The following is a 12,940-nucleotide window of genomic DNA, read 5'->3' on the forward strand; positions in this document are numbered from 1 at the left end:
GGCAGGTTGTTGGTGTTGGCAGTGTGAATGAAACCTCTCAATCGCCTAGTCAATGTTCTAGTCACAACTTCCCATTTACTTTCTTAATCATGGTTTAATGGTCAGAAATTAAACTGAACATGGTTTAATGGTCAGAAATTAAACTTAACATGGTTTATTGGTCAGAAATTAAATGTTACTTGGTGTTTTGAATTGAGGCAAATGCTGGCCAAATCTTTAGTTGTTTTTAACAGATTTTTTTTATTATTATTTTTATTATTTCTACTCCCAATCTAGCTATTCCCGTTTCCAGTTTCCGATTGCGATAGATAGATAGATAGATAGATAGATAGATAGATAGATAGATAGATAGATAGATAGATAGATAGATAGATAGATAGATAGCAGTTGCACTAGATAGATGGATGGATGGATAGAAAGATAGCAGTTGCACTAGATGGATAAATGGATGGATGGATGGATGGATGGATAGAAAGATAGCAGTTGCACTAGATGGATGGATGGATGGATGGATAGAAAGATGGTAGTTGCACTAGATGGATGGATGGATGGATGGATGGATGGATGGATAGAAAGATGGTAGTTGCACTAGATGGATGGATGGATGGATGGATAGAAAGATAGCAGTTGCACTAGATGGATGGATGGATGGATAGAAAGATGGTAGTTGCACTGGATGGATGGATGGATGGATGGATGGATAGATAGCTAGATAGATAGCAGTTGCACTAGATGGATAGAAAGATAGCAGTTGCACTAGATGGATGGATGGATGGATAGAAAGATGGTAGTTGCACTAGATGGATGGATGGATGGATGGATAGCAGTTGCACTAGATGGATGGATGGATGGATAGAAAGATGGTAGTTGCACTAGATGGATGGATGGATGGATGGATGGATAGCAGTTGCACTAGATGGATGGATGGATGGATGGATGGATAGAAAGATGGTAGTTGCACTAGATGGATGGATGGATGGATAGAAAGATGGTAGTTGCACTAGATGGATGGATGGATGGATGGATGGATGGATAGCAGTTGCACTGGATGGATGGATGGATGGATGGATGGATGGATGGATGGATAGATAGATAGCAGTTGCACTAGATGGATGGATGGATGGATGGATGGATGGATGGATGGATAGATAGATAGCAGTTGCACTACATGGATGGATGGATAGATGGATGGATGGATGGATAGATGGATACCAGTTGCACTAAATGGATGGATGGATGGATGGATGGATGGATGGATGGATGGATGGATACCAGTTGCACTAAATGGATGGATGGATGGATGGATGGATGGATGGATGGATGGATGGATGGATGGATAGATAGATAGCAGTTGTGTTAGATGGATGGATGGATGGATGGATGGATGGATGGATGGGTAGATAGCAGTTGTGTTAGATAGATGGATGGATGGATGGATAGCAGTTGTGTTAGATAGATGGATGGATGGATGGATGGATAGATACTTTATTGACCCTGATGAAAATGTAATATTAATGTAAATTAAATAAAGGAAATTCCCTCTATTCCCTCTATCTGTCTGCTACATGTCACAAATGTAAAATGTAGACCATCACATATACCCTTCAATGTGTATCCAGTCGCCAGCCGCTTCTTATCATCTGTCAGTGTTGGGTTCCAACACAGAGCTAAATCACATTTGACTCCCCAAAAATTAGTCCCGAAAATTGCAGGAAAAGACTCTGTCCGAGTTTGTGTATACACCCAGCCTGGTCGGTGGATATGCTCTGACACTCCACAGTGGTATGCTAGCATGTTAGACTACTGCTCAACCCGAGCACAACGTCAGATTTATAAAACCTATGCACATCTGTTTTACATGAAAAATCAGTGTAGATCTAGGACAGCCGTGTGTCCATGCCCATATTTACCCAGTAAGAATTTCCACATTCTCATAAACAAAAGCGAATCCCTCCCCCTACAGACACACACTTCTGTGTGCACAAAAACACCCAAGCCTCAAATTAACCATGAAAACTACAGCAGTAAAAGTAAAACCAATGCTTTAGAAGCTCGACTGGTTTTATATAGTTACTATGCTTGAAAAAGGTGGTGGTGACACTTTTAGTTAACACCCTTTACTGTGTGTTCTGGTCACTTCATGTTTTCTTCAGCACAAAGTGTTCTTCTCTGGTTTGTAAAGCACAGTGAAGGACTTTATGTGAGTTTTTTGGTTTAAAAATTTGCCATGGTTTGTGGTTATTATTTTTATGACGTAGTTTCCTGTGGCTGCAGTGACTTTTCAGGTCACTGATCTCACCGTTTCTTAGTTTCAACACTTTAGTGACACAAATGCAAAATAAATAAAAAGTACTTTGAGGTCTCTTTAGTATATTTTAGATCTGTTAGTCACTAACTATGCCTAACATATATATATATATATATATATATATATATATATATATATTTTATCTTGAATAAAGATTCATTAGAAAGTGAGAAGAACCAGTGCTTCTTGTCAGTGTGTCAGCTTTATTACTGTAGCAATGTGAGCATCGGATTATCATCTTTATTTTTTTGATATTGGATTTATTATGAGTAGGGCCCTACTTAACTCACGGGAAAATATGCTTTATTTCACGGACCTCGTCTTTTAGAAATCACAGATTTTTTAAATGCATTTTCTCCCTTTTTCTCCCGACTTTTAGGGCATCCATTTTCACCCAATTGCGTTATGCTTCCTCTACTGGCGCTGACCCCCATCCCGATTGAGCAGAGCGAACTGACACGCCCCCTCCGACACATGTGCAGTAGCCGACCGCATCTTTTCACCTTCCCGAGGCGAGTTCATATGCGGATCAGCTTTGTGTACGGAGAGCCACACCCTGATCCTCATTATCCCTCAACTCTGTGCAGACGTCATCAGCCAGCCAGCAGAGGTCGTGATTGCATCAGTTATGAGGAGTCCCTATCCGGCTTCACCCTCCCTGTATAAACAACAAGCCAATCGTTGTTCATATAGCCGCCCAGCCCAGTCGGATGGCAGAGCTGAGTTTCGAACCAATGAGTCCGTAATGTCAGCTCTGGTGTGCTAGCGTGTTTTATCGCTGCGCCAACTGAGTGGCAAAAGTCACGTATTTTTTAAGAAAAGTGCCACATTTCCCAGTAGTCATTATAAATTGAATGATAGAATAAATAGAATAAATGCTGCTTTACAGTTCAACATATTGGACATTTTGACTAACAGATTGCTTACTGAATTGCCGAAGGATTGCTAGGACCGCCTCATAGTTCAAATTAACCACTAAGCACAAGGCACAACACGACACAACGCTACACGAATGAAAACGTTAAATCGCTAAACACAAACCTTACGTGTTTTTTTTTAATGCATCTTCTCCCCATTTTCCTCCCGATTTAGTGCACTCAATTTTGTCTTCCGCTGCTGAGAGATACCAGATTGCATCCGAGGAGAGCATGTTGCTGTACACACCTCCACCGACACGTGTACAGCCCTCCTCTTCTCGCCCCTGCTTTCTGCACAGGCGTCTCTCCCGCCAATCAGGGTCCATACACAGCATATGAAGACACACCCACCCACACATAGTCCGGCCCCCACCCTGCAGATACGGTGGCCAATTAGTATCTGATGCAGGCACTGGCAATTATGCCCGCCAGATGGCATATTACACGGTACAGTTCCATGAATCAGGTAGCGCTTTAATTATGAGGGTAAACTGAAGGTGAATGAATGCTACGCTTCTATAGCTTTATGTACAGTTCTGCTTTTTGTTTACTGTTCCAACATAATTTAAGCACAATTTACTAATTTTTAATTCCTTTTCTCTTTGTAGTCCAGCAAGGAAGACAAACTCTCAAGTCGCATCCAGAGCATGCTAGGAAACTACGACGAAATGAAAGAAACGATTGGTGAAGCTCCCTTGTCTAAGCTCATGCCCAAAGCCTCAAGCTCCTCCTCCTCAGAGGAGAAATCAATGTACACTGACCAGCGTGGTGGAGGTAGCCAGAATCAGAGCAACAAATGGACTCCTATTGGCTCATCCGCTGGAACCTCTGCCTCATCTTTATCGAAATCCCAGAACCGCTCGAGCTCTGGCAACCCGAGCAGTCACAGCAGTAGCCAGCGCTCCGGCTCCAATAGCCAGCGGCACGAGCGGGAATTCAGTAGCAAGAAATCGAGCAAACATGAGCACAAGGGCTCCATGAACTCAAGCAACCACTCCCGCTCGCTAACCGCCGACCAACACAGCAAGGAGCGATACCGCTCCAAATCACCCAGAGACCGTGAGGCTAACTGGGACTCGCCGTCCAGGGTGCACTCGTCCTCCTCTTCTTCTTCCACTACTTTTCCCAGCGGGCAGCACTCGGGCCAGGCATTCCCACCCTCGCTCATGTCCAAACCCGGCTCCATGCTGCAGAAGCCCACAGCCTACGTCAGGCCCATGGATGGCCAGGAGACAGCCGAGCCCAAGACCTGTTCTTCTTCATCCTCCTCCTCTTCAGAGTCCTACGGGGGCCAGGTGCATGGTAGCAGCGTGGGGGAAATGAAGGCCAACAGCAAAGCGGTGCTCGCCAAGCTTAAGATCCCAGCACCAGTAGAGGTAAGGGATTTTAATTCATCTAAGACTTTCTTTCGGTGGAGGTATACGAAAACAATATAAAGGATTTATGTAAATAGCTGGTCAATATCAGAGACTTAACTGAACAGCAACTGGAGAAATCAGGTGGCTAAGCAGTGAACACTACACAAGGATTTGTGACTAAAACTGTAGGGTTGAGTTGACGGTTACATGGTGGCTCGGGCACCTTTCCAAAAAAAAGTCTGGAAGAATTGTCATTTGCACAAGAAATGGGGTGGCGCGGCGGCTCAGTGGGTAGCACAGTCGTCTCACAGCAAAAAGGTCCTGGGTTTGCTTCCCAGGTGTCCGAGTGGGTTTCCTCCAGTAGCTCTGGTTTCCTCCCACAGTCCAAAGACATGCAGGTGAGGTTAATTGGAGATACAAAATTGCATATGTGTTTGACATTAAAATCGTGAACTGATAAATCTTGTGTAACCAGTAACTACCTGTCCTGTCATGCATGTAACCAAGGTGTGTAAAACATGACGTTAAAATCCTAATTTATACGCCGCTCAGGTGGCGCAGCAGTTAAAAGACACGCTGCAACCAGAGCTGGATTCTGAGTACCTCGTATCGAATCCAGCTCTGCCTCACCGGTTCGAGGATGAGCGGCTGCATGAGCAACGATTGGCCGGTTGCTCGGTTGGGGGGATGGGACAAAGAACCGGATGTGGGTCTCTCTCTGTCGGAATGCGATTACGTTCTCTGCCGGCTGATTAGAGGCGCCTGCACAGAGATGAGGAAGAGTGCCCTTAGGGTGTGTCTCTCCGCATGCAACGCTAGGTGGCACCACACTCATCAATGTGTGGGTGGCAAAAATGCATCCGGCTGCTGCCTATGTTTCGGAGGGGATATGGGTTAGCTTCGATCTCCTCGGTCAGGGCGGGGTTCGGCATAGACAGAGAGGAAGCACGATGCAAATCGAACAATTGGACGCGCTAAAGGGGGAGAAAAAGGGGAAAATAAATAAATAAATAAAATCCTAATATATTCATAGAGGCATGCATCCCTTCTTTTAGTATTTTGTTGAAGATCCGTTGGGAGCAATTATAGCTGCACGTCTTGATATGTCTCTATAAGCTTTACTCATCTGGTATTGAGCAGTTTATCCCATTCTTCAGGGCGACTCGGTGGCTAGCACTGTCACCTCACAGCAAGAAGGTCCTGGGTTCGATCCCCAGGTTGGGGCGGTCCGGCTCCTTTCTGTGTGGACTTTGCGTGTTCTTCCCGTGTCCGGTTTCCTCCTACATTCCAAAGACAGGTGAATTGGAGACACAAAATTGTCCATGACTGTGTGACATTAAAACTTGAACTGATGATTCATGTGTAACCAGTAACTACCTCTCCTCTCCTGTCATAAATGTAACCAAAGAGTAAAACATGACATTAAAATCCTAATGGGGCGGCACGTTGACTAAGTGGGTAGCACTGTCGCCTCACAGCAAGAAGGTCCTGGGTTCGATCCCCAGGTGGGACGGTCTGGGTCCTTTCTGTGTGGAGTTCGCATGTTCTCCCCGTGTCTGTGGGTTTCCTCCGGGAGCTCCGGTTTCCTCCCACAGTCCAAAGACATGCAAGCGAGGTGAATTGTATACTAAATTGTCCATGACTGTGTTCGATATAACCTTGTGAACTAATGAACCTTGTGTAATGAGTAACTACCGTTCCTGTCATGAATGTAAACGAAGTGTAAAACATGACGTTAAAATCCTAATAAACAAACAAACAAAAATAATAAATATCACCTTCTTCATGGAAGATTCTCTCAAGTTTTATCAGATTAACTAGTGTCTGTAAACTGCCATTTGTAGCTCAGCCCTGTAGAAAGCCACTTTGTTGTTGTTTTGGCTGTATGCTTCAGGTCACTGTTGTGTTGAAATTTGAACTGTTGCCCCAGTTTGAGTTGGCATACATTCTGGATCAGGATGTTCCTGTATTTGTGCGCATACATCTGTCCTTTAATTCTTAACATTCTTCTCGATGCTGGAGACCTGATCAGTACAATTTGCTGTTGCAGCGAAAGGAGGTGATCTGCCCATCCGGCCTTCCCTACATTACACACAGATAATTGAATCAGTTGAGGGCCTGGCCAGGTTGTCAACTTTACAGATGAGTTTCTCTGATGGTGAGCAAGCATGTTAGACTGCTGTACCACTCAAGCAGCCCAAGGGGAAAAAATAATTAAATCGAGTTTTGAATTTGTTACTTGTTAACTACATTAGCCTTGCAGATACATTATGTAAACAAACACGTCTTGGCTGATTAACTTTAATTGGGCTGGTAAAAAAAACAGTAAAAAACATGGTAAATTAAAATGTTTCCGAAATTACGTACAGTTTCTGAAATAAAAATCTGTCAATGGTCTATACGTACAGGTCCAAAGCCTAGTGGGTAGAGCTTTGGGCTATCAACTGAAAGATTGCCATGCAGCCATTGTTGGGCCATTGAGCAAGGCCCTTAACCCTCTCTGCTCTAGGGGGGCCGTACGAAAGCTGACCCTGAGCTTTGACCCCAGTTTTCTAACAAGCTGGGACACACGAAGAAAGAATTTCATTTTACTGTATGTCTGTGTATGTATATACAGTACACTGATCAGCCATAACCTTAAAACCACCTCCTTGTTTCTACACTTACTGTCCATTTTATCAGCTCCACTTACCATATAGGAGCACTTTGTAGTTATACAATTACTGACTGTAGTCTATCTGTTACTCTGCATGCTTTTTTCAGCCTGCTTTCACCCTGTTCTTTAATGGTCAGGACCCCCACAGGACCACCACAGAGCAGGTATTATTTGGGTGGTGGATCATTCTCAGCACTGCAGTGACACTGACATGGTGGTGGTGTGTTAGTGTGTGTTGTGCTGGTATGAGTGGATCAGACACAGCAACGCTGCTGGAGTGTCCACTCACTGTCCACTCTGTTAGACACTCCTACCTACCTAGTCAGAGACTCATCTATTGCTGCTGTTTGAGTTGGTCATCTTCTAGACCTTCATCAGTGGGCACAGGACGCTGCCCACGGGGCGCTGTTGGCTGGATACATTTTTGGTTGGTGGACTATTCTCAGTCCAGCAGTGAAAGTGAGGTGTTTAAAAGATCAGCGCTTCTGTGTCTGATCCACTCATACCAGCACAACACACACTAACACACCACCACCATGTCAGTGTCACTGCAGTGCTGAGAATGATCCACCACCCAAATAATACCTGCTCTGTGGTGGTCCTGGGAGAGTCCTGACAACTGAAGAACAGCATGAAAGGGGGCTAACAAAGCATGCAGAGAAACAGATGGACTACAGTCAGTAATTGTAGAACTACAAAGTGCTTCTATATGATAAGTGGAGCTGATAAAATGGACAGTGAGTGTAGAAACAAGGAGGTGGTTTTAATGTTATGTAATGTTATGTTTCCTTTAAAAAAATTAAAAAAAAAATCTTTATGTATTTTCAGGCAGTAAAAGAGAAAATAACAACCTGCTCCATCTAAACACTTAAATCCATACTGCATCATTGAAATAGCATATACATAGTTTGTAAAAAGTTAACTTAAATACAGAAATTACAGGAGAATTAACATGATGTCCATACATAACAAGCAAAAGGCTGCCACAAAACAATAAAATCTAATAAAATATCAAATTAAAGTATACATGATGAAAGGTAGTGGTAAAATAGGAAAGACCTTGAAAAAGATAGTTAATAAGATTAAATGTTGAGAGTCCTTTTTATCTATACACATAAGGACAGGTTGCCAGGTTGTGTAAAAGTTTGCTAATTTAGATTTATAATATTTGCTTTCTCAGGGATCTATGCCGGGAGACGTGAGCTGCGTTGATGCGATTTTAAAGGTAAATGTTGAGCTCTGCATATTAGCTTCATAATGAATTTACTGACTGATATCTGTAAGACACGATCTTCTACGCATTATGGAAATCGGTCTCATTCTTGTTCTGTCTGTCTTTATCAGGAAATGACTCAATCCTGGCCTCCACCACTCACAGCCATTCATACTCCCTGCAAGACTGAGCCTTCGAAATTTCCCTTTCCCACTAAGGTCAGACATTACACTCAAGTAAAGTCCAGCATGTTGTCTGAATTTCACAACAGTCACTACACCGTCATCACCTTCCTCATATCATATTTCAGTATACATCACTGTAGTATGCTGTTTTGAGAGATGGTGCACTTCTTGGAAAATGATTTGGCATCGAGTCAGCATGTGCATTCATCGTCCTACTTAACAGTAATAAAACAAGTGAAGTGTGTTGTGCAACTTATTAAAAATTGGTTTTTGTTTCACAGGATGCCTCGCTTACGAGTTTCGGAGGACTAAGTGAGTATGAATGTTTTCGTTGAGTGTGCTCGTGAAGTATTTCTTTTGTATAACAATGGCGAAAAAATTAGCAGCTGATCCACTCATACCAGCACAACACACACTAACACACAACCACCATGTCAGTGTCACTGCAGTGCTGAGAATGATCCACCACCCAAATAATACCTGCTTTGTGGTGGTCCTGTGGGGGGTCCTGACCATTGAAGAACAGTGTGAAAGCAGGCTAAAAAAGTATGTAGAGAAATAGATGGCCTACAGTCAGTAATTGTAGAACTACAAAGTTCTATGGTAAGTGGAGCTGATAAAACGGACAGTGAGTGTAGAAACAAGGAGGTGGTTTTAATGTTATAGCTGATCAGTGTATGTGTTTATCGGGTATATATGTAGGTGAGTCAAAATTATGTTAACACTAATGGTTGTATTCCCCGTGAAATGTGTCCAGGCTTTAAATGGTACTACTGTCCACTGTTTTTTGTGTGTTAAACTTGATGGCGAACAGGTTGAGACTGTCCTGCAAATCATCTTACACATATGAAGTATGTTTTGTGAATAAATGGTTTCCGCCATTCAGTTGTTAACATAATGTTGACTCACCATTTTACACACACACACACACACACACACGGACTTGCTGTAATTACCTCTACTTATTGTTACACACGACTGCACTGCTTGGTTTCCATTTCATATGTTTGCTCATGCATTTAGGTTCAATCAAATATTTTATCTTTTATAGAAAAATCCATCTCAGGGAAGGGCTCATCTGCCAGTCAGCAGGCCAAATCATGTGATGGAGACCAGTCCAAGTAAGATTTCAGATTTGTATAAATCGTTCATTTAAAAAAAAGTCTGACACATTAAACACAAGCTTTCTGTTTTGTCTGTTTACATGCTGTGTAACGAACCTGTTTAATTCCTGTGCTGAATGTTTCCCTGCTTTATAATGGCTGACTCAGACTCTGAAAGGCTTGGCAGGGACTTTATGATTAGACATTCCAGACACTTGACAAATAAAACAGCAGTGATTTCATTGTTTATTACTGCACAATCAATGCTTTATTTCAGAATCTTAAATAGAAATGTAGATGAAGCCAGTTACAAAACGTGCTGCAAAATAATTTAAGAGAAAGAACACATATGTATTGTTTTGTATTGTATGTGTTTTGATTCTAACTTAGCTGTGTTGTCTGTGTTGTGAATGTGTCTGTTCCAGCACGCTGCATGACGATCTGAAACTCAGCAGCAGTGAAGACAGTGACACGGAACAGGACTCCACCAAAAGAAACAACGTAGCAAGGTAAAAGAACAGCATGAACATAGTTTTTTCCCCAGTGTAACTTGTTTCAGTTGAAATTTATTATGTAATTAGCAGTTACAAGTTGGTTTAGAGGAAGTGTCCTAGCAGCTCTTGCCCTGTTTTCACACTAGAAATATACAACAGGAAAAGATGTCTAAAGATCATTCCTTTTTTAAGAAGCTGGGGCTTTACAGCGACAGTAAGCAGAGTGACAGTTAAGGGGCGTAAAGTCACATTTAGAAGAGTTTAACTCTCACTTTTCAACAAATTATGGATTGGGATTGTTCTGGATTCCATAAATTCTTTTTACAATATTATGTACGGTAGATGGTGATAGACCTAAATTACTTGCATGTTTGCATTGAGAAATATTCTTTTCAAACTGATTGCAAACAAAGCTGGCTCAACACTTTGTTCCATGAGAAAATTGTCAAAGACTGAGCCTTTGGTGGATTGTTATTTTATACCCAATCATGATACCCTCACCTTTCCGGTTCATCTGCTTAACTGTGTAATTTAAATATGCTATAACCTTGTATAAACTCTTTATTTTGTACTTGTCCCAACTGGATTGTGTTCCAGGCATCACATTTAAAAGTTGTTCATATATCCTAAAGGGATTAAAACTGATTTACTGGGTGCTGATAAATAATTCACACCCATCTGTTCACACAAAAACACAGAACCTGCAGGCAAAGTGAAACACTACACTAGTTAAACCACTGGTTCCTGAACTTTTCTGCAGTGCCCCCCTTTTGTAGATTGGAATATTTTCGAGCCCTTTACCCCAACTTCGCCACACATGTAAACTTTACTGGAATTTATTTTAAACATTGTAATCCATACAAAAGTGTAACTTCTTACTGAACAAAATGACAAATCACCTTTACAATGGAATTCTTACAACTAACATGCGTCATGTATCTTAATTTTTTACTATTTTCATGTTTCAGCATATATATGCCTCTTAATAGTTTCTTGTCTTTGCTTAGGAAGTTGCTTTAAATGTGCTTTAAAGTTGGTGAAGACTGCTGTATGTTTAGCTGGGAGCCCTCCCACAAACTTGCTCATCTTATGATAGCAGTGCTTAAACATGCCTAATTCATTGTAGGACAGTTGTAGCCTAGTGGTTAAGGTACTAAACTAGTAATCAGAAGCCCCACCACTGCCAGGTTGCTGCTGTTAGGCCCTTGAGCAAGGCCCTTAACCCTCAATGGCTCAGACTGTACAGTCACAGTACTGTAAGTCGCTTTGAATAAAGGCGTCTGCTAAATGCTGAAAATGTACATTTGCCTTGCTATGCCCCCAGCCACCCCTTCCCCCCCCCAACAGCGGCATACCCCCCACTTTAGGAATCACTGAGGTAAACAGTGCTAGTGAAAAGTGTTGCTAGATAGTTAAGACAAAGTATGTTTTTAACATGATTAGCCTGAACATTTGACATGTTGTTGTTTTTGTCAAATGCCACACAATGTATCTGATCATTAATTTTGCTCCAGAATTCCTCATTTGAATGAGGGACAGAAATGTTTCTATTTTTTATACACACTGTATAGTCAGTTCTTAACCGGCAACATAGTGAACGCAGTGATGTAGAACAGTGAATAGACCATGCAGAATTAGATCAGCATTCAAAATGTAGATTTTAAATAAAGTTGGTAGCAAACAATTTATTCAAATTGTTAATTAAACCGTCTTAAACATTTCCCTGCCATCATCAGCTTACCATCTTCAGACACTTTTACCCTCATACTCGGACGTAATACAAAATATCAATCATTTTTGTATAAGTATAAAGTTCAGTGTGCATTCTGACCTTATGCTGACACAAAACAGCTTCACCGTTTGTCATTTTAATGCCTAATAGTTTATTATTTAAATAATACAAATCCTGATTAAGTCAGAAATTCTGCACACTTTCTACAGTTGGAAACAGAACTGGCATGAGTGCATTGAGTGTTGAGTGAAGCTGGGTCAGAAATGTACACTGCACTTACACTCAATATGTCTTGGACATCTGTTGCTTTGCTCTTCATTGAAATCGGCCCTCTGCGCCTGGAATTAAATTTAAGTGACATTTTTATTCTGACAGCGTTAATCGAACTAGGATTTCTCTGTTGGTTATCAGTTAATTGCTTGATCATTAGCATCCCTAATCTAAATAAAAAGTTATTTATGAGGAGTGCCTCAGATTCCAGTTACCTGCCAATACTAGTGTATTTGATTGGATTATTTTGTATTAAATTATGGCTTTCATAATATTACTGACATATACAGTATATACAGAGCTATTTGTTAATACCTACTTAAAACAATCTTCATTACTCAAGTCAAGTCAAATTTATTTGTATAGTGCTTTTTACAATAGACATTGTCTCAAAGCAACTTTACAGAATCCAGGACCAATAGACCAAAAACCCCTGTTGAGCAAGCCGAGGGCAACAGTGGCAAAGAAAAACTCCCTTAAAATTACAGGGAGAAAGGAACCAGACTCAGCAGGGACCCATCCTTCTTATGTGGCCTGGAGGATCATTTAAATTAATAGGATTTACACAAATCATACACACACACAATTAAATTGAACTATAAGTTGTAACTAGCAAAAAATAATTAGTTATTATTCAGTCCAGTCTGTGATAAAGTCTGTTCTCACATTATTCTCTTTATATTGTGCAACCTTAGTTAGTCATG

General features: G+C 41.4%; 1 protein-coding gene across 1 annotated transcript in view; it reads left to right on the forward strand.

The window, feature by feature from the left end:
* Window positions 1-12,940, forward strand: part of aff4 (AF4/FMR2 family, member 4) — a 67,717-nt gene that overhangs the window by 30,492 nt on the left and 24,285 nt on the right. Inside the window, exons 3-8 of the mRNA XM_063011066.1 lie at window positions 3,834-4,601; window positions 8,420-8,464; window positions 8,584-8,670; window positions 8,919-8,949; window positions 9,689-9,758; window positions 10,166-10,249. Coding sequence (XP_062867136.1) covers window positions 3,834-4,601; window positions 8,420-8,464; window positions 8,584-8,670; window positions 8,919-8,949; window positions 9,689-9,758; window positions 10,166-10,249 — 1,085 coding nt within the window. The remainder of the gene's footprint in view (window positions 1-3,833; window positions 4,602-8,419; window positions 8,465-8,583; window positions 8,671-8,918; window positions 8,950-9,688; window positions 9,759-10,165; window positions 10,250-12,940) is intronic.

The sequence above is a fragment of the Trichomycterus rosablanca genome, chromosome 16 (genome assembly GCF_030014385.1).
Source record: "Trichomycterus rosablanca isolate fTriRos1 chromosome 16, fTriRos1.hap1, whole genome shotgun sequence".
Lineage (NCBI taxonomy): Eukaryota > Metazoa > Chordata > Actinopteri > Siluriformes > Trichomycteridae > Trichomycterus > Trichomycterus rosablanca.